The sequence below is a fragment of the Lissotriton vulgaris genome, chromosome 2_2 (genome assembly GCF_964263255.1).
Source record: "Lissotriton vulgaris chromosome 2_2, aLisVul1.2, whole genome shotgun sequence".
Classification (NCBI taxonomy): Eukaryota; Metazoa; Chordata; class Amphibia; order Caudata; family Salamandridae; genus Lissotriton; species Lissotriton vulgaris.
This window is the reverse complement of record NC_141688.1, coordinates 151,666,787-151,690,050: the sequence shown is the minus strand read 5'-3', so window position 1 is coordinate 151,690,050 and position 23,264 is coordinate 151,666,787. Positions and strand designations below refer to the sequence as shown.

Here is a 23,264-nt window from a genome sequence, read left to right as displayed (position 1 = left end):
AATGGGAGCGCAAGTCTTTGTAGTGTACAAGACTCTGCCTTTCCCTGACCTGGCTCTTTATATGCAGTTTACAAAACAGAACCTTCACGAAATTAGAACAAACGGTCCAACCCCCTCCCCCCCCCCCCCCCAGCACCCCACCCCCCCAAAAAAAAGTTTGCAGACACTAATAGATGAGAGGAAGGGAAAAAAGGAAGTGAGTGATTGTTCAGTTACACAATTAAAAGGTAAGTTAATTTTCGAAACCATCTATGCTCCGTGTATTTTGTGTCAACAGGGGTATGAAGTTCAAATATATTGTTATCTGTCCCGTTTGAATGGTTCTTGGGGGAAAAAAAACTAAGACCAATACTTGAAAGGGCAGAAGAATGCAAACAGCGCGAAAAACAACACAAAACATAATGCAACATATCACAATATAAATTGTGCTTACAGACTTCTAATTAACCCCTTCACTGCGGCGGCTATTCCGCCGCAGTGCTGAGGGGGTGGGGCGGCCGCTCCGTCACCAGCGTCGGTGGCGCTGTGCTTATGACGGAGCGGTTCCGTCATGGCCCGCCCCGCTCAATGGAACGCTCAGCGCAGGCGCGGAATTCGCGTCGCGCAGGCGCTCCGAGCGGGCCATGACGGAACCGCTCCGTCATCAGCACAGCGCCACCGCAGCTGATGACGGAGCGGTTCCGTCATCAGCAGGCAACGGGTTAACTACAAAAAAAATAACAATAGGGCAATTCAGTTCAGTCCCAATATTGTGGGTCAGTAACCAATGAGGATAATGAATTGGCCTAGGAGAGCCATTTGCTAAGGGGTTCCCAAGTTAGAATTCCCTTTTTTCTATCTCATACCCCTTTTTTAGCATAAATAGCCTTCTCCGAGTTCCCTATTGACAGTAACCAGGTCAGCCAGTGCAAAAACAAAGGGGGAGTTGGCTCGATCCAAGCAGAGGTTATACAGAGTTTATAGACAGCCATGGAAACAGAGATTAGGGCCCCGCCTTCCCTTCTGCTAATGAGGTCGCAAACCCCCAACAAGATGGTCGGGGATTTAGCAAAATGTTCTGCGCTACTACTTAGCTTAAAAAGGTTTGCATTTGGATAATCAATGGCCCTAATTTAATACACAAAGCAAACATGTGCACAGAGTCAGCACTATTATCAGCACAACGGGGACAGTACGTGCCTTTACCATTACCCAACTTATCGATTTTGCTTGGCGTATAATAAAGGAAGAAGCAGTTTTATTAAATTGAGCTTTGAGGTTGTCCGATAGAAAGTCGCTCTGTGTGTGTTGAAAGGTTAGATGAAAGGTAATATCTGAAATTTCCAGTTTCTGCTGCCATTTTTTTTAGATCCAGACACACTACAGGAGGGATGAGACAGCTTTGTGTGAGGACAGGCACAGCCATATTCAGATTTCAGTGACAACTCCTCCCACCACTCTAGCTCAGGAAGGCACATCAGCCTGGTGATGGGACATCGGGATGTGCAAGGAAAACTTCAGCTCCCTTTGTGTGACTGTCCAGAGTGAATGCACAAGATTCAAACTGTCAGTCAGCCCAGACATGTATTTACAGACAGGCAGAGGCACAGAATGGTTAAGCAAGAAATGGCCACTTTCTAAAAGTGACAGTTTAAAGCATGCAATGTAAAACCAACTTCACCAAAAGATGTGTTTTTAAATTGTGAGTTCAGAGACCTAAATCTCTTAATTTCTATCTGCTCCAAATGGGAAAATACACTTAAAAGATAATTCAAGGCAATCCCTATGTTACCCTAAGGGAGAGATAGGCTTTGCAATAGTGAAAACTAAATTAGCAGCATTTTACTATTAGGACATGTAAAACACAACAGCACATGACCAACCTTCTACATACACTAGGCCATGCCCAGGGAGCTGCCTTCGGCCTACTTTAGGGGTGCCTTACATGTACTAAAAAGGAAGGTGTGGGCCTGGCAAGTGGATGCATTTGCCTGGTCGAAATGGCAGTTTAAAACTGCACTCACAGACACTGCAGTGGCAGGTCTGAGACATGTTGCAGGGCTACTCCTGTGGATGGCACAATCAGTGCTGCAGGCCCACTAGTAGCGTTTGATTTACATGCCCTGGGCACACAGGGCGCACTTTACTAGGGACTTACTAGTAAATCAAATTTGCCAATCATGGATAAACCAATCACCAATACAATTTAGGCAGAGAGCATATGCACTATAACACTGGATAGCAGTGGTAAAGTACCCAGAGTCCTAAAGCCAAGAAAAGCATGTCAGAAAAAAGAATAGTAAGAAAACAAAAATGTTGGGGATAACCCTGTAAAAAGGGCTAGGACCAACACAAGGGTTTAAAACTGTTGTGTGGTATGATACAGCAGAATGTAGCCATTGGTATAGGCCAATATTTGCGTAAAATTGTGGTTATCTTATGGCAGGCGTCCCGTCCCACAGCTGCCCTGGAATAGCATTTTAATGTCCTATCAATTTGATATAGGGATGATTTTAAAACAAATTGAGAACATGCAGCCCGATTGTTCTTTTTTGAGACCGTCTTTAAACTTAGCTTTGCGCAATGCACTTTATTATCGATAGAGGCAATTGATATTATTTGTTGCTTATATTTCAATAGGGTTGACTGCTTGTTTACTTTGAATCTGATGTATACGTTTATGAGTGGGTTTTTCTGCAGATTCATCCAAGGTGTACTTTTTAAAAGGCATTTTAAATACATATTATTGCTCGCCTGTCAGACTGTGTTATGTCGGATCCAGACAATGCACTTTAGTATCTACAAAAGTAACTGGAATAATTTGCTGTTTTATCTCAATAGGCTTAACTGTTGCACATCTTGAATACAACATGTATGTTCTAAATGGTTTTATTGCAGATTTATATTTGTCTTTAGGTCTGTGTTTTGAGCGGACTGCATTGATGTTATTTAGTTTTATTTATTGGAGATTTTATGATAATTCAAAATTCTATGTATCAATGCATTGAATAACTCAGGTATATTTCTGTAAGAATTTATTTTTAGAAAATAAAGAATTACTGACTGTCCAAAAATAATACATATGGTTTCGGTTCAGTCTTCTGTGGGGAAAACATTGATAGAACGCCAAGCCATGGTGTAATCTAGATGAGAAGGAAGCTTCAATCAATCAATCAATCATAGACATTTATAGAGCGCTCTACTTACCCGGAGGGTCTCAAGGCGCTAGGGGGGGGAGGGGGGAGGGGGGTGCTGCTACTACCCGAACAGCCAGGTCTTGAGCTTCTTCCTGAAGGCGAGGTGGTCTTGGGTCAGGCGCAGGTCGGGAGGGAGGGAGTTCCAGGTCTTGGCGGCCAGGTAGGAGAAGGACCTTCCTCCTGTTGTCGTTCTTCGGATGCGGGGGACGGCGGCGAGGGCGTGACTGGCTGATCTGAGGTGTCGTTTGGGAGCGTAGAAGTTGATGCGGTTGTTGAGGTAGCTCGGGCCTTGATCGTGAAGAGCTTTGTGTGCGTGGGTAAGGAGACGGAAGGTGATTCTTTTGTTGACCGGGAGCCAGTGCAGGTCTCTTAGGTGTCCGGAGATGTGGCTGTGTCGTGGGATGTCGAGGATGAGTCTGGCTGAGGCGTTCTGAATCCGTTGGAGTCTCTTCTGGAGTTTGGCGGTGGTTCCGGCGTAGAGGGCGTTGCCGTAGTCCAGTCGGCTGGTGACAAGTGCCTGGGTGACAGTCTTCCTGGTCTCGGTGGAGATCCACCGGAAGATCTTCCGTAGCATGCGCAGGATGTTGAAGCACGACGAGGAGACGGCGTTGACTTGCTTGGTCATGGAGAGGGAGGAGTCCAGGATGAAGCCCAGGTTGCGTGCGTGGTCTGTCGGTTTGGGTGCGGTTCCCAGGGCGGGGGGCCACCAGGAGTCGTCCCAGGCGGAGGGCGAGGATCCCAGGATGAGGACTTCCGTCTTGCCCGAGTTCAGCTTCAGGCGGCTGGTCGACATCCACTCGGCTACCTCTTTCATTCCTTCGTGAAGGTTGGCTCTGGCGGCGGCGGGGTCGTTGGTAAGGGAGAGGATCAGCTGGGTATCGTCGGCGTAGGAGATGATGTTCAGGTTGTGTTGGCGTGCGATGGCCGCGAGGGGGCTCATGTAGACGTTGAAGAGGGTTGGGCTCAGCGAGGATCCTTGGGGTACGCCACAGATGACTTCGGTGGCCTTTGATTTGTACGGTGGTAGGCGGACTCTCTGGGTCCTTCCGTCGAGGAAGGAGATGATCCATTCCAGTGCCTTCTCCTGGATTCCGACGTTGTAGAGGCGCTGCACTAGGGTGCGGTGGCAGACGGTGTCGAAGGCCGCGGAGAGGTCTAGGAGGATGAGGGCCGCTGTTTCTCCGTTGTCCATCAGGGTTCGGATGTCATCGGTGGCAGCGATGAGGGCGGTCTCGGTGCTGTGGTTGGCTCGGAAGCCAGACTGTGAGGGGTCGAGGGATCCGTTCGTCTCGAGGAAGGCGGCCAGTTGCTTGTTGACGGTCTTCTCGATGACTATGGCCGGAAACGGGAGCAGCGAGATGGGGCGGTAATTCTTGAGTTCGGTGGGGTCCGCTGTTGGTTTCTTGAGTAGAGCGCTGAGTTTGGCGTGCTTCCAGCTCTCAGGGAAGGTGGCGGTGGTGAAGGAGGTGTTGATGATGTCCCGCAGGTGGGGTGCGATGACAGCGTCGGCCTTGTTGAAGACGTGGTGAGGGCAGGGGTCGGTCGGAGATCCGGAGTGGATGGAGTTCATCATGCGGACGGTGTCTTCGGCTTGAATTAACTTTTTGCAATGACATAAGACCAGATGGACTTAGGGTAAACGTGCAGTTATTTTCAATGCTTTCATATAGGCCTTAAATGTTCCAGAGGTTGTGGGCAGAAATTGCTGGAGGTGGACACAAAGCCGCAGACAGAGACAATGAGTGCGGCTCAACGTCGTTGAAACTAAGCAGTAGAATTACTAACAACTTTTATGACAAATGTAGTTTGATTTCAACCAAACTTTGATTACTTTTAAGGCATCTTGATACGCATCTGTTTTACCAGGTAGGACAAGTACAATCTAGGTATCAGTTGTGTATTTTTGATAACAGGCTAGAATTCAGAATAAAGGGCTCTGAAATTAGACGGCAGGAGAAGGCCAAATTATGTGCAAGGGTTAATTAAATTATGCTGCAAGAAAAGACAAATTATGTGGCAAATGAGGAATATTTCGGAACAGTGCTTCAATATTTTGACATTTTCACCGATACTAGCACTCCGTTAGCCAGGTTTTCATCCCAGGTTTTCAATTTTAACACTCAAATTGAGCAATACAATACTGTATGGTGACCAGCCATCTTCAGGACAGGCCTTCCACTACGTGACAATACATGTTACTGCATTTTTAGTAACTTTGATCTGTTTAGAGCTAGAAACCTTTTTTGTTTAACTCTGCAAATTGTGTAGCAGATGATGGACGTTATGGAAAATGCAGCAAATCTACAATTACATGAAAAAGGCAGTGACCATAGAATTGCATAATTCCAGTGGCCCAGCCCTCAATCACCTTGGAGATAGGTCATATACATTGAAGGAGAGGGGACAGAGTACAGGGACTTTGTAGGTTAGTGGGAAATAAGAAACATCCAATTCTGTCCACTAATAACAATTTCATATTTTCTGCCAGTGGTGCAGGAGCGATGTGGCCTAATGGTTAGAGAGGTCGACCTCAGAGAGTGGGAACAAGGTTCGAGTCTTCGCAGGGACGCTCAACATCCTGTGATTCTGGGCAAATCACTTAGCCTCCTCGTGCCCAACGAAAAATTTATGTGTCCGTCTGTAACGCAACTGGAGCTCATGTAAAGCGCTCAGATACCTTCAGGTCTAGTTCACGCTATATAAAACTCGCTCCGCCAAAAACAGTAACAACCCATATAACATTTTCTGATATTTCCAAAAGGAGCAGGGCTTCAGGACAACCAGATCTCTCCATTGTAGTTGCTTTTCCATCATGCCCATTACTGTGCTTCCCATTGCTTTCAACAGACGAAATCCAGACTTAACCACTTGGACGCTAAGGGTTATTAGGCACCTATAATGAGATTTCCATTGAAATGAATGGGCAGTGCATGACAAGTTACCCTTGTCATTAGCATCCAAGTGGTTAATATCCTAAAACAAAGAATAGCTCTCAAATTCATCTTCCCTTCAGATTTATTTAACAGGGAAATTACTGGCAAAGTGAATATCATACTGACATGTCCGATGCTGAAAATATCCAATGTAGGTTATTTCTCAAAAGCAGAAGTACCGAAGACTAATAAGTCATCAGCAGGTAAAAGTTTCAGAACAAAGGATTGGTTGTGCTTAAGATGACATCAGCTAACACACCAGTGTGCTGACTGAGGAGTGAAAATTGTGCAGTATATATCCTACCCCCATTTTGTCGCATTCCAACTATTCTGACATATATAGGCATATGAACAGATTCTCCGAATGCTGTTATTATCCATTTACGGAAAAAAGTAGGAAACAAGCATAGCCATAGGAAACCTTTTTGTGAATATACATTTTATACAAGAAAAACTGGAGGGCTTTTTCATAGAGAGTTCTGAGTGGGCGGAAGAACATAGGAGCTAGTAGAATTACGGATTACATGATCCTTTTGTATTAGACTTCGGTTAGGCACCCTGCTCCTTTTTTGCAACTATTTCAGATTTTTACGTATTCTGTAAAAGGGATGTGGAGTCTTATTAATTTGTTTCCCTATGCACTTTTCTTCTCAACTGCCATTCAAGGTAATGGACTGTGTTTTACCAACAAAAAAAGGAGGTGGCTATTATAAACTTTCTATTTTGATAGCAGCTGTTTGCTGCTCAAAAGGACGAGTTTGTCCAAGTTTAAGTTGTACTGTGGAAATGACAACTAGTTGATAATATTGAATGACAGAAGCAAAGTGACATTTTTCTTCTAAGAGAAGAGAAGAAATCCTTTGAAAATATGTATTCAATCTGGTATAATATGGTTTGGTAACAATAACAGCACTAGTTAAAGAAGTTTGAAGAGTAAATAGTCCAGTCATAACTGCATCAGAAGTGGGACAATGACAACCTAAGACAATATCCTGATTAGAGTTTGTTGAGTGGGTTACTCTTTCGTAAATGTGGCCAAATAACACATCTGCCTTATGACGTGCGCATTATATCCTATGATATTTCTAATAAGGTGACACAAGTCTGGCCTGTTAAATCACAAAGTGATGCGGGTTCCACGTTACGGGTATAGGTGGGATGCATCTGCCTTAACCAAACTGATCACAGCATAAATGCCCTTAGGGCATGTGTGTGCGCAACATGAGTGCACATCACTATTTCAGGGGTGAAACAGGGTGTCATTTTTACACCCTCCCACCCTTGAAATTGCCTGCGCAATTTGCGAGTACCTATTGGTAATCGCAAATTGCGCATGCAATCTCTCATTCATTAATTGCGAGTCGCAATTAAGGAATTTGTAGGAAACACAATTTTCTCAGCGATTCCTACATGCATAGGCATTTGTGCTTCCTTATTAGCTAATCCTTATTTTTCGCTAATAAGGAATCGCAAATGGCATGTTTGATGCATGTGCCTGTTAGAGTATTGCAATATGTACTAGTTATACATTTAAAAAAAAATTTTATTGAGAGAAAGTGCACGAGTACAGAACAATATTTCACATCAACAGATTGCAAGGCGAAGGAAATTAAAAAGGGCAAAATTCAGCTATACCATACTTTATACAGACTTCAGAACCAGAATGTCTTGGATCTTAACAAAGCATTAAACAAAATACATATAGATACAAAAAGAATCAGGGATATTCAGACATCCACTTCCATACAGGAACTAACCAGCCCCCAAATTTGCTTCCCCAGTATCCTTTTCCGCCTCCCTTTCAGGGCATATAAACTATGTTCGATATTAAAGATAAAAAGGAACCTCGCCCGCCAAGCTTCAAATGAGGGTGCATCTTTTTGCAGTCAACACAAAGCTATGCATAACCTAAGCACAGCTGTGGCTACAAAAACCAAATAAACGATATTACAAGGCGCAGGAACCAAGCCATTGCCCGTTTCTACCCCCAGTAGAATCTGCATGAGTGAAAGCTGGACAGGGGTTCCCACTATCTCGGATAGGAACTTGCCCAGATGCCCGAACAGACTCCTCAATTCCACACAGGTACCGAAGATTTGCATCACATCAACCGACAAAGCGCCACATCTGAAACACTTTCCATCCGGATCGCACCCCATTTTGAGATTTTATTTGGCGTATGATACAGATAAAATAAAGTTTTATAGTGTTGAGCGGCCAAGTTGGCAGACATGAGTAATCATCCAGCTAAATCAATTGAGGTCTCGAGTGAGATCCCTTGACATCCTAGACTATTCTCCCACTTGCGGACATGTGCTTCTAAATCATTGCGTATGGCTTCTAGCATTAAGTTATATAGTACACCTATCCGAGCGGCTTTCTTATTTGCTTTAATAAGAGGGTTGGGTTGAATGCGGAGACAGGCTTTCAGAAAATAATCACGAATTTGTAAATATTTAAAAAAATGTGAAGTTGGAAGCTGAAATTGTTCCTTGAGCTGTTCGAATGATTTTAACCCTCCATCTGAGTATAAATCACCCACACATTTTAAGCCTTTAAGCCGCCAGTTAACCACAACTAGGTCCCAAAAAACACTAGGAAAGCAAATCGGAGCACTTAGTGGAGTATACCAGGAAACCTTTTCCATCTTGTATAATATTTTTAACACCATTCCAAACTTTATATGCAGCCATTAATACCTTAAATCTTGTGCGCTAGTAGTTAATCCAGTCCAAGTTAAGAAAAAGGCGGTTTCTTGCTTCAGCACCTAGCAGTATGTTATATATTGAGGGCTGTTCCGCTGGATCTACCGTACCTACCCCAGTGAGAAGAAAATTCATATGCTGAAGCATACAAGCATAATAATATAGAACAAAGTCGGGTACAGCACAACCTCCTACAGACTTCGGTAAAACCAGGTCGAGCTTTCCCCCGTGCCCATAAAAATCTCATACACATAGATTGAAGCTTCAGGAGACTAGCCTGAGGTATCTCCAATGGTGCACACCGAAAAAAGTAAAAAAGTTTGGGTAGAACCATAATTTTTAGAATATTGCATCTGCCAATCAATGTTAAATGCAAGCATTCAGCTTGATCCAGTTGTTTGCGAATCCCAGTCAGTAACCACTCCCAGTTAGATTGTACCAAGGCAGAGGCAGAGGCTCTTATCCGTACTCCCAAGTATGTCGCCTCTGGTAAAACCCTGGGGTCTACATAGGATCCGGTATTAAAACATAAAATCTGGGTTTTGGCAGTGTTTAATTTATAACCGGAGACTGACCCAAATACAGTCGCTATGTGCTCTATCTCTGGCATCGCCACCAATGGTTTGGGGGAAACGACAGCCACATCATCAGCATATGCCAATACCCGATATTCTTGTTGGTGTATTATAACTGACGGTATCCGGGAGTTGCTCTCAATCATCTTTAAGAGTGGGTCAATATATAGAGAAAATGTGGGGGGCCGTTGTGGAGATGAGGCAAGCTAATGCCCAGAGTTGCCGAGTGTGATCCCTGGTTAGAGTAGGCACCGAGATGAGAATTATCGAGTCCGCTGACCCTGGTCCACGACCCTGCCGCGTCGGGAATTGAACCCTGGTCCCGGGCCGTCCTCTGCTCTCGGGTCTGCGGCCTCTAACCATTGAGCCACACTACTCCACATCTATCACCCGATTAACGTGGTCAGTTGTTCCACGTTTGGGAATAAACCCATGCTGGCGCAAAGACACCAGTGGCAAAATCACTGCTGACATCCTTGCCGCCAAGATTTTGGAGTAAATCTTTCCATCCGTATTTAGCAGTGAAATAGGATGATATGAGGCTGGAAGAACTACTCGCTTTTCCTTTTTTCTAAAAACCACTATACTGGCCTCATCCCATGATTTAGGATATACGCCGGTCTGAGCCAATCTAAATATGGGTAATATCGTCCTTTAAGACTTGGAAGAAGCTTTTGTAAATCTCCAGCGGCAATTCAAGCATCGTGATAGGGGCCTCTAACTTCGCTGCTATCTCCACATCCAAATCTTGCTTACAATATTGCCATAGCAATATTGCGGCTTTGAAAGCATCATAGTCTTCACTGGCATATAAGGTTGCATAAAACTGATGAAATACTTCCAGTATTTCAACCTCACTCTCTACCGATCGCCCAGTGGAGTCTACAAGGGAATTAATTATTTGCGCGGCTTCCTTAGATCTCATGTTTTGGGCCAGGCACCTGCCACTTGCCTCCCCATACTCATAGAGCAGCTGTCGCTTAACAGTAGATGTTTTAGCCGCCTCTTAGCTCCACTGGAGATTTACTTTCGCCTTACAGCGAGCAACTTCCACTGCAGATTCATAAGTGTCTCTGGATGTGAGTATGTCTTGCACCAGCCGCTCTTCAGCCTTTCCAAGACCTTGGTACAACACCTGTAGATGTAACCGCCGTTTATTTTGCAAATGTAACCCAAAACTAAGAACCTCTCCCCTGAAAGTGGCCTTAAATGCATCCCATACAAACTCCATTTCAGTACTCTCCCTATTGTGGCAAAAAAATTCTACAATCCAATTCAACATATACTCGTGGAATTTTATATCCAGTGACAATTTGCGATCAAATGAAAATTCCAGGGGCTTTCTAGCTGCACAAGTAGAAGTTATAGTCAGAACCACAGGACCATGGTCAGACGTAACTCTTGGATACACCTGTATTTGTGCATCGGATAACATATGTTGTGGAGTAAAGAAATAATCTAGCCGCACTAACTTCTGGTGAGGTGTAGAGAAAAAAGTGTAGCACGGATCACTGCCCCTGAGATAAGACAATGAGTCAACCAACCCGTGTGCATTGAGTAGTGCCTGTAATTACTTAAATACTTTTGGTTTTCTACCTATATACTAATAACTATCGTTGTGCAACCAATTTGGTTGTAAATTTATATTCAGATCCCCACATAGAATTACAGGGGTAGGCCACATCGCTTACTCCACATTAAGAAAATCTAGAGTGGCAGATTCATCAAAATTAGAGCCGTATACAGAACATAACGTAAATTTTAAAGATCCAGCAACACAGTAAGTTATAGTCCATCGACTGAGGCCATCCTCTAATATCCGGCCTGTACCAGCAATATGCTTCTTTTCCAATATTGCCACACCACGGGAAGTACACATTTGTTTAATACATACTAAGATATTGTACCCCAACTCAGTTAAAGGTTTCCGTTTGGCCCATACTACATGCGTCTCCTGGAGACAAATAATATCACATCGGAGCACCAGGAGTTCCCTAGCTACCGCTGTCTTTTGTTGATAGAATTCAGACCCCTGACATTCAGTGTACCTAGTCTGATAGCTCTAACTGCCATTGCATACTTTCAAATACAGAACAATATCATTCAACCACCACCTTGCAAGCCAGAATTTAAAATAAAGAAAAAAGATGTACTCATGTATTTCGTTTATGTTTAACCACCCCACCCTAGCGAACCACAGCCACCCACCCATCCTCCCTCCCCTCCCCTACCATCCACACCAGGGCTTTAAGGACAGTGTGCTCAGTGATGCGAGTGTGTATGTGCTACCCTCCCACATGGAGCACCAGAGCACCACCCGTTGTTCCTACTTTCACCAATTACTACAGAGAAAATATAGCTAACCAGAATGGCCAGATAAATCTAAACCTATACAATGACCAATATAGTCAATTGTACATTTTGAAAAAATATAAATCCATTGCATTAAGCCTTTTAATCAGAACAACCGGCCAATTAATTAAATCATTAGCCATTTTAACCAACACAGAACCACCGTTATTACTTAGAAGAAGGAGAGAAAAAGAAATACAAGTGTGGTAGTGCAAATGGAATGAAAAAGCAAAAAGACGAAAATGGAAAGTGGACAATCCAACGCAACAAAAAAAAATCAGTTTAAGTACTGCAGCAGAATAAACGGCAATACATTATATTATATCATTAAGTACCCAAGGATTTCAAAAAGTCTTGCGCCAGAATTTCAGATGTAAAATGTCTAGTTTGATCTTTATGTATTACCTTTAATTTGGCAGGGTGTAACAGAAATGCTTGTGCTCCCTTGGCTTGGAACAAAGAAATCAGCTGCCGTAATTGCCATCTCTGGTGCACGGTGGCTGGACAGAAATCAGGACGAACAAAAAATTCACAGCCTATGCCAGTACGATGTCTGTCTGGGCGCGCCAGATCATAAATTGCCTCTCTTAACATATAATTATTAAGGCATATTAAAATCGCCCTAGGCTCAACATTTGTCCCTCCTACTGCCCTAGAGTCACCATTGCGCTTACGCTGAGTGAAAGGAAATCTGTGCGCCCTAATAACCTCATTCTCCCATTGCCAGTCTTTTAGCTCAGGGAAAGCCTCTGTAAAGACTTCAACAATTAACTTGAGCGTCTTTCCCTTCTTTAAGCTCAGGTATACCTAGAACGCGCAAATTATTGCACCTTGCGCGATTTTCCAGGTCTGTTAGTTTCCACTCAACATCCGTTTTCGTCTTCTGCAGTGTCTCTATGGCTGCTTGTTGCTTTATCAGAGAGTCCTCTGCGCTAGAAATACGCTCCTCAGTTTCAGCGACTCTTGTAGTTAGCTCAGTATAAGATTTCGCCATACGCCGAATCGTATTTTGCAGTTTCCGCTCTGCTCCCTGCGTACGAATACTTTCAGCCTTAGTCTCAGAGCGATGTGCCATTATGCTCTTGTAGATAATATTCAAAGTGACCACATCACCTTCTTCTTCCACACTTTGTGCCTGTTCACCCCCGTCTAGGGATATACTTTCCCATCTAGGTTGCATAAGAGGAGACATAGAGGGTTTTTTTGTCAAGTTCTTGGATTCTTCTGACGGTGTCTTGTTCAATGCACTGCCCTGTGAGCTGGGCCAAAGACTGCTCTAGTTCGTCATCATCCACCATCTCGCCTTCATTCCCCCAGTCGCCAACTGTGCTAATATTGTCGTCCCCAGAAACTATTGACAAGTCTGACATTGAGTAGAACTTGCCGTCTGACATAACTGATTCAGAGTCTATTACATCCTCACTCATTTTATTCACCAAGACAGAAGGCACCTCCTTATCCTTACAGGTATTTACAGCCTCGACCATGGTGCTAAGAGAGCCATTAGCAGGAACCAGATTATCAGCCAGGCTATCAGCGCTTCTGCTATTGGTGGCGGGGGTCTGTGCCCCTGGAACAACGCTGATTTTTGCTTTAATGTTAGTTTTTTTAAAGACAATTGCTGGGACCGTAGGGACCATAGGGTTTCTAATTATAGAGTCAAAAACTGCATCACTTTGCTCACCTGAAGACTGCACAGATACTGGGGCCCCAGCTGTAAAACTGCTTGCAGCCTCAGCAGGCTCGACTTGTCGTTTGCCCCCGCCATTGCCTCTACCATGCGAAACCGCAGCAGAGGGTACTGCACTAATCAGCTCCGTGGTGTCTCCCCCGGCTGCCACCTCAGAATTCAGGGATTCGCCTGCATCTGCCTTTTCGGCTCCAATCGCCGCTGCTGATACAGCTGACCCGCTTGTATTCGCCGCGTTAGCAGCGCCCCGAGTTCTATCTCCTCTGCCTTTCGGAGCCATGCTTTAGCTGCTGAGATTCCTCCCGGAGTACAGCTGTTCACACTGCGTGGCTAATTGAGCCGCGCTCCGCCTTCAGTCTTCCTCCAAACAGCCAGAGAGGCCAAAAGGCTGATCGGCCTGAGGACGCTGGTAAGATGCAGACTCCACACCGACCGCCAACCGGGCAGTCTATGCAGACGACCTTTTGCGAGTCACTGGCAGCCGGTAAGCCGATACAATGTTGCTCGATGGGAGATTACAATGTCCTGCTAGTGCCCTGCGAAAAAAGCACTATCTACATGCCGCAAACGGGTGAGATTGCTGCTGGCGTGGTCCACTGGGGAGGAGGTAGCATACAGACCACTCACACGGCTAGTGTAACGGCCGCCATCTTGCCCCGTAGTCCTCGGAGTCACATCTAGTTATACATCTTATTGTGATTTTTTTTTCTAAATATACTAACCCTATTTTGGGGGTTTCTAGGATGAGTAGGGATTGGGTGAGTAGTGTTTCTAATTCGATGTTAATTGAATAAACTTTGATTATTATATATATATATTTTAACTGTTTTTAAATGTAATTTTTAATTAACGTAACTTAATTTTGAGTCACTGCTCACTTTTTTGGGTGTCTCTCTACTTTATATACCATTTTTACCATTTTTAGCAAGCATTTGGTGAAATGCCCGGCCATGCTAGGCTGCAATACCTGGTAGGAAAAAACAAAAAAAGCAGTGGGGTCTACTTTCCAGGACTATTTCCTACTCCCACACTGATTTGCAGAAGGCATTAGTAGAAAAACACACATGCACAGGTACCAAGATGGAAACGAGACTACAAATTCTTGTGGCGTTTTAAAAAAGTATCTTTGGAACACCAGAAATGTGGGCCCATGATGCTGTAGTGAAGAAACATAAGCAGAACTAAAGCAAGCATTAATAACTTTCACATAAATTGTATAGTCAGAGTTTACTGAATCTCATACTTTAAAGCTACAATCGTCACAATAGTGATAACCTGCCTTTTAAAACGAGCATCCTCTTTATCAAACGTAATCTGACAAACTGAAAGGGGAGACGGTAAATGAATAGGTCAGTCATCATAGAGTCGATTTCAATTAGGCATGTTAAAGCAGCAATGCTGCGCTCACTTGTTATTAGTACACCACCACTTCAAGGCAAAGACTATTACTGCTCTGGCAAATATTCTTGTGCTTATGGATTCTAGATGTCTAGCTGTTGTAAATCAATATGACATGATCATTCAAAGGTAAAGTAGTACTACTTCATTGGAAGTTTCCATCGCTAGTCTGTTTTTAGAATAAAGGTGAATACTGCAAAGAAGGCGCCACTGTCCATTTCTTTCTCCTGGTCCAATGGAACACTAGCAGTTTTCCAGTCACCTCGGGACAGGGTACAAGGAGGACGCTGAATAATATGATCATAACTTAGACAGCTTTGAAGTCGCCAAACCAGGTTTACTGCTAACCAAGTGGTCAGGGTCAAAGACACTGTCAGACGACGATTATCCTTCTTTGACCATTGATAAATACACATAACCCTTATTTGTCAATGAACAAATAAAACAACATGCCTATTCATATAAGGTGTTTCAAAGTACACAAAGTAGTACTCCAGCGGTACTACAAAATGCAATTCACAACCCTACAGCTCAAGACCTCCACCTCTGCCTCTTCTATCTTTTCTGTATGGAGATTTCCATCTCTCGTACACATAGTTATACAATTTTAGTAGTTAGTTATGCGGTTTTAGCACCAAGTGTGGGAGGAGTATAACCACAAATATGTTCATACAAAAACAAACATGGGGTTTATGAAAGGACATGTAATACAAAAACAAACACTCACATAAATCAACTGCAGTTCTACTACGGGTTAAATGTACTCCAGCCCAGCCTTAGACCAAGTCAAATACACTACGACCAACCACTGGCACTGCAACACACCCACACAGAAAATAATTAAGGCAGGCTATAATATGAACATCTCATTGGAAATAATGTACAATAAATTAAATTAGTTCTAAATTTTAAATGTGACATAATTTTGAAGTAAAAACAACACAAATGTAATACTAACATTTATTTTTTATTTCAAAATACACAAATGAAAGTTTAGCTTGGTTTTAAAGACTAAACATTATTCAAATTATTTAGAAAATTAACTCACAACCACGCTTATTACAAATTATCTAAAAATAAAAACGTAAATGAAGTGGGTTATTTGGTTTGTAAAATGTTAAAAAATGTTAGTTTACTGGAATTAAATCCTACTACAACCTTTTCAGGAATTCTGATTTACCGCCCCCCACATCAAATAGGAGATTTCCTGGACTCGCTCCATTCAAAGATCGCTGAATCAGTGATCACCTGTCCCCATTTTTCACTATTGGGAGATGTTAATATCCATCTGGATGACCCCAGTAATACGATCGCCAGGTCTCTAGTAGATGATTTGGCAGCCATTCAAATCATACAGAAGGGCTTCCAACCCACTCACGAAAAAGGTCATCTTTTAGATTGGGTATTTAGCAATGACCATAGGCTAGAGGTAGGGACACCCCTGCCCCTGGCCTGGACAGATCACCACATGGTTCCGATACAATGGACAGCAGCTACCCCAGCACCAGTCGTTACCCGTACTACTCAGCAGGGGAGAGAATGGTCAAAAATCTCGATAGACCAGTGGATCGAATCCTTATCTCCGGCCCCTTCCCAATTGGGAACAGATCCCACACTACTTTGTGATGCTTACACTAATTGGTTGTGTACAGCTCTTGACTCTGTGGCACCTTTGAAAACTCTCAAAGAAAAAACCAAATCAAGAAATTCCCCATGGTACACTCCTCAACTCAAAGAGCTGAAAAGAGGCTGTAGGAAACTGGAACGCACTTGGAGAGTTTCCCGCAATAATCTGGACAAACTTAATTACCAAGAGGCAATTAAAAAATACAAGGCAGAAATTAGTGACTCAAAAGCCTTGTACTTTGAAAGTATAATTACTAGTGCCTCAAATTCATCCAGGGAAATCTTCAAAATTGCTAAATTCCTCATTGACACCCCCACTACTCCTCTTGATCCCAGCAAAATCCAACTACGCTGTGATAACCAGGCTGAATATTTTTACAAAAAAATACAGAATATCATCGCCACATTTAAACCATCCAAAAGTTCCTCTTTACCACAGCTGGCGCCTTGTACGCTGGAGGAGTTTCCCCTACTCAATGAGGAGTCACTAGATATTCTGATGCAGAAGATTAAATCTGGCTCACCTACCGATCCGGCCCCCCCTTTTCATTTACTTAAAATTAAAGACACCATTAAGCCCACGATCCTTAAAATCTTAAACTCCTCTATCATCACAGGCACAGTCCCAACAGCATGGAAACGTGCCCAAGTTAGAGCACTCTTAAAAAAACCAACCTTGGACCCCGATAACATGGCTAACTATCGTCCAATTTCACTCCTTCCCTGGATTAGCAAACTGCTGGAGAAACATATTAACGCGTCCGTCACTCAATACTTGGAACATAACCTCCTGCTCCACGATTCCCAAGCAGGCTTCCGCCCAAAACTAGGCACAGAAACGGCCCTTCTGACTGTGACGGAGATGGCTAGGAAACAGATGGATCAAGGCGGCACTGTAGCAATTATGTTGCTTGATCTCAGTGCCGCCTTCGATACCGTCAACACTAGCATCCTCCTTGACCGCCTACGTCACATAGGAATTACAGGGAAGGCCATAACATGGCTCCAATCTTTTTTGGAGGACCGTTCCTTCGAGGTAGTCGAGAACGATGCCCACTCAAAAATCTGGCCTCTTGAGCAAGGTGTACCACAGGGCTCGTCTTTGAGCCCTACTCTATTTAATGTATACCTACAACCTCTGGCAGACATTGTGCGTTCGTATGGCCTAGATATCGTGACCTATGCCGACGACACACAATTAGTGGTATCCATGAATCAGCCTAATACCTCCCCCCCCAATCTTATGAATTGCTTGGTAGCAATAAATCATTGGATGACTTTTTCACACCTAAAGCTCAATGGTGAGAAAACTGAGCTTATGATTCTGGGTAACTCACCAACTCCGAGCCTTATGCTCGATTGGCCCCCTAGTATGGGGACCCCACCTCAACCCAAGACCCATATAAAGAGTCTGGGCATGTGGTTGGATTCTAAGTTGGACTTCAAGCAACAAGCTACTACCCTATCCGCCACCTGCTTTGGCCTGATGCGGATGCTCAGGAAGGTGCTGCCTCTTCTTCCCTTCCAGGCACGTAGAATCATGGTGCAAGCCATTATCCTGTCCCGTCTGGACTACGGAAACTCATTATACTTAGGAGCCCCTATCTCCACCACCAGAAAACTGCAGATTACACAGAATGCAGCGGCTCGCCTTCTCCTAAATCTGGGCCGACGAGATTCAGGCACAGCTGCATTAAAGAAACTGCACTGGTTGCCCATCAAGGCCAGAATTGTGTTTAAGTCCATGTGCATTATGCACAAAGCCATGTGGAAAACTGGACCAGCCATGGTTTGCTCACTTGCAAACCCTTATCTTCCTAAACGAAGTCTGAGATCCAGCTCAGCTTTCCTGGCTATCGTTAACAGAACTAAACGGGCAAGATGGGGTGGACGATCCTTCTCCTGGAATGCCGCGAGAGCCTGGAACTCCCTGCCTGACACCCTCCGTGGCGAACCTAACCTGCTGAAGTTCCGTAAGGAACTGAAAACGCTTCTTTTCATCTAAACTTGGCTCTTTGACTTCTCATGATTCAACAATGTAGCGCTACGAGGCCTCCGGGTAGTATGCGCTTAACAAAACGCCATTAATAATAATAATAATTATTATTATTATTTTACAAATTAGATGAAGTTAATTTTAAAAGTTAGTAGATTAACATGATTCTTTAATGTTAGTTCACATTTATATTTTGCATTAAATACTTTTTATTCATCAAATGTCCCTACAATTTCATATAGGGAGAGCTCAGCTCCAGTGGCATATATCACAACAAATAGATAGAAAGTTACTAATATTAACTATACACTTAAAAGTAATTTGATGGGGTGCAGACATAAGTCCTCGCCTAGGTGTAAATCTCACCTGGGAAATGACGAAAAGCAAAAAAGTAGAGAGTTACACTGAGGTACAGAAGCAGATTTACACAAGCACACTTACTTTTGTCACTTATGCTACTGGTCTTTAGTAAGAGTACAAAACATTTCCAACTATGAGTTAAATTAAGCTAAATCAACTTAAAACAAAATAGTTAAACCATAAAAATAGCACAACATACCTGCTCATTTTTTTTCCGGACCCATTCCTTGTGTTGTTCATCAGCAGCCAATTTGTGCAATTCCTGCTGTCGCCTTATTTTCTCCAACTCCTGATTTTGCTTTAATTCCTAATCAAGATAGGAGGAAAAGTCAGCATACAGGTGAAGTAAACAATAAACACTGAGGCTAACAAAAGCAAATATCAGTCCTGGTAATAAACAAGTGGTAAATATGAATATTTGTAATGGGGAACAGGAGTTCTAACACTACAAAAAGACATTCACAAGTACGAACGTGGAGTAGGGCAGAACTGGAGAAACAAAAGGAGCCTTGGCAAAAAATGCTCCAATCAACCCCACTTCCGTGGGCTCCTTCCTCTCTTTCCATCCCAGCTCTCTCTTGCTCCTTCCTCGCTACCCCTCCCCACCCCCCACCCCCTCCACACACACACTCTCTTTCTCTTGCTTTAAGCCTCCCGCTGCTTGCTGCAATTATCCTCAGGGAGCTGGAGAAAGGGAGAGTGGCCCTAGGCTTTCAAAACTAGAATCATAGGGCTCAAGCTCATTGTGAAAATGGCTGCGGTATAAAAGGCATGTCTGGCTCGGACATGGGGCAATCCAATCAGAAATTTGAAGTTGGCTTGACTTTTTCAAGCACTTCAGTATTTTGGCAGTGGCTCCCTAAGAATAAATCTCAGAATTAAGAAGTAATCCATCAATACAAGTGTGGCCACTATGTGTAACACCCAAAACGTGCACCTCAGCACAGGGGATGTTTATGGTGAGTACTGAAGCTTATATTGCATTAACAGCAATCAGTAGGTGGTCCACAAGTCAACTGTAAGTTGACTGGGTTAGTAGAAATCACCCCATATTAAAGAAGTCTTTCAACTTAAAAATTAGGGCAAGCAATGGAAATGACAGTAAGTCTGGCTTTTAAGTATTAACATATGGCAGTTTGACATTACACAATTAGACAGTATGATAGAGCAAATGATTATACAATTTGGTAGAACTGGCCAAGCTTATAGAGGAAATCCTGCCTCAGGTTGATACAGGAGGGGATTTTTGCTGCTATGCAAAACGCATCAACAACTAGCTGCAACTAAGTAAAATTAAGGCAACAACTCAAAAGCCAACATCAACGCATCCTAATTAAGATTAACAGAGAAACACTCTAAGACTATAGTTTAATACTGATGTCTTTCAATTACATGTCAACACCTAAATGATGACTAAGGGCCATGCCTGTAGATTACAAGTGGATGTCTACAACAATGCACGTTTCACCGAGCAATGGGACTAGCAGGAAAGGAGGAATAAAGAAGACAAAGAAGGGTTTTTGCTAAGGGATAATTTGTCATGTTTCACAATTTTCAACAAAGCAGATAGAAGATAAGCAGCCCTCCTTCTGTGAAGCAACTGAAGAATGTGTGGAGTAGAAGCAGAAGCTAGGATTGTAAAAACTCGTAACCAAGCCAGACCTGATTGAGGGCTAAGGTACCAACTGCCTTAACATAAGGATTTTCCTAAGGGCCATATAATCTGGATTATTGGTTTACTTCTGCTGCACAATGCTTTATGGTAGCTCAGGCAACCGCTATAGTGCATTACCTTTGCAATAGTAAATAATTTTCAAATACATTTAACAGATAGTGTAACTTATTGGAATACAAGCCCCAGAGTACAAAGTAAAATCCTGGTTTGGGTGAGTTGCTCATGCATGGATCTGATAAACTTCTAATGCATTTATGTGGTATTGTATAGCCTAAACCTAGTTAAAAGGCAGTGCAGCGCAGTAGGGTGTCAAATGAGAGCATGCTGTCAGCAAGTCAAGGAAGATGTAGCTGGATTTTGGGAGCAGAAGTGTACTGAGATATAGTATTTTTTTAGAGGCTTACCTTCAATGCTTTCCTAAACTGAAGCAGCACTGAGTGGTCCTGATGGATATGGGGGAGGGGGGGGTTCCAGATCCCAATACGGGGATGGTGTTCCAGATCCTGGATGTATGGATAGAAAACGCCTTCTGTCTTGTTTTTTCTTTTGATGCAGGTGTGCCGAGAGCCACAAGAAAAGTGAGAGTGCTGGCTGTAATGGATTTGTAATAGATGCAGTTGGTTTTGAAGACAGTGCTGGCCAGTAAGAGGAGCCAATGGAGTTTCATAAGGATGGCAATCATATTTTTTCAGAACCTGAATGAAGAGGCATATACAATGCAGTTAAGGGGGTGAGGGGGCAAGAGAGTGGTGTGGCTAGCAGCCAATGGAGTAGGAGCCTTCCTCGGGGGCTCCTGCCAGCCGATCCCAACTCAGTACTATCCTGTGGACCACTACTGCCCCTGGGGCTTCATTTGCGCCCCCGAGTTCCTTCGTAACATAGAGCAACATGACGATGGATGGAAGAGCCCGAAAATTAATAAGAATTGCGCACCCACAGCCGTAAGAGGGCTGCGGGCAAGAAATAAGATGGCCGCCCCCACCACATAGCGAGCACCGGGAAGAACCCGGTGCAGAAACGGAAGCTGCATGGAGACTGCTCACTACCGCTGAGGGAGGGGTTGTTGTATTTCAACCCGCCTCCCCGAGGTTGACAGGATCTCCCCGAGATCCTGTCAGCAGAGCCTATCGGTGAGGTGGGGAGCGGCTGCAGCACCCGCAGCCCAAACTACAGAGGCTGGGCGGCAGGAAGTGAGAAGACTTGCTTCCGGCCGGAAGCCTCCCTCAGAACGAGAGCTTGGCAAGGACAGCAGAGCAAATACTCTGAAAGATAGCCTGGGAAGCGGGTGGAGTTCTTACCCAAGGCACCAAGCATCGAACTCTGGACATCGAGGCACCTGAAGCAGTGAGACTGCTCTGGAGCACAGATTTAAGGCTACGAGCTGCATGGAGCTCAACACCCGGCAGACGACCGGGCAGCCGAGGAACCCCCGATGCCCCAGTCTGTCCACCAGTGTGGAAGAATGCAGAGCCAGGTATGCCAGGCCTGATCGGGATCCCAAGTGTGGGGGCCCCCTACTGGTGAGATAGCCTGTACTATCATACGAATACAGGCGCCTCGCTTGAGACTTGCACAGCGTGAACCCCTAAACTGGACGTTAGAAACATAGATTGGCTACCTGGAGGAGGGATAATCATATGGTAACTCTCATACATCTGGTGAGCGGACAAAGTATAAGCATCACAACCCCCCTGTGGGATTGACACTGCTGAAAGGCCACCACATTAACACTAACAGGGCTAGTGTAATTGCGTCACCACGGGCGTACAGCTGAAGACTGTGGCGAGATCCAGGTGCTAGAATAAACGGATGGAGGAGGGGGGGTTGGTAGCTGTGGAATATCCAACTTTACCACTGAAATCAATAACGTTCCCAGGCACGGATAGTCAGCTATAACCCACAGCAGGAAGCGCTGTACAGGCACAGCCACCAGGAGAGAAGAGAGCATAGCAGCAGGCAACCAATCCTGGAAGTTGAACGGAACTCTCCCCCACCACCCCTGCCAGTGATGGAGCGGTGCTCCATTGGGAAGTCATCTAGAGGGAAGAAAACCCCCCCTATCCTACCACACATTGTAACCACTGATATAATGTGGAAGACTGCTAGGAGGAGGGACACTGAATCGTGGGCCCAAAACCAGACGGATACAGATTATCCTAATCCAACAGCCCTATTCAACTTGTCGTAAGGTGATTCACAAGCAGGACAAACACTGCAGGACATAATGCAGGCCATTGCAGACTTGAGACAAGCCGTTGCAACCAAGATCGACACAGTAAGAGGGAAATGGGACTCCTAAGGGCCGATCACCGCCGGGTGGCGGAACGAGTCACTGCCAGACTGATGGCGTTGGTAGCACAAGTAAGGGTGCTCGAGATGAGAGGCGAAGATGCTGAAAAAAGATTTTGCTGTAACAACGTGCAAATTACAGGCTTCCTGAAGGGTCAAAGGAAGGAACATGGGGGACTTCCTGGAGAAATGGCTCAGAGAGGAAGTGGAGTCGGAAGGATTATCCTCATACTTCGTCCTAAAGAGAGCCCACAGAGTACCTGAGAGACTCCTCCTCCCGGAGGCACGCCTCCTGTATTGAACCATTGCACCGGGGGTCGGGGAATCAGCTCAGTAATACTTTGTGTCTTTATAGGGCAAAACTATCGGACCCTAGAAATGTAGAAACACGTTTCCGTGAACAGATTAAGCCCCTGATGAAGGGTGCAGCCCGAAATACACTAGGCAAATTTATGTTTTAGATATATGTGTTTGAAGAAAATTTTAATG

The 23,264-nt window shown here is 44.2% G+C and overlaps 1 protein-coding gene across 2 annotated transcripts in view; it reads right to left on the bottom strand.

The window, feature by feature from the left end:
- Positions 1-23,264, bottom strand: part of CCDC34 (coiled-coil domain containing 34) — a 324,463-nt gene that overhangs the window by 216,849 nt on the left and 84,350 nt on the right. For both annotated transcript variants that reach the window (XM_086959480.1, XM_086959481.1), the window contains exon 4: positions 19,011-19,118. In XM_086959480.1, the coding sequence (XP_086815606.1) occupies positions 19,011-19,118 (108 nt within the window). The remainder of the gene's footprint in view (positions 1-19,010; positions 19,119-23,264) is intronic.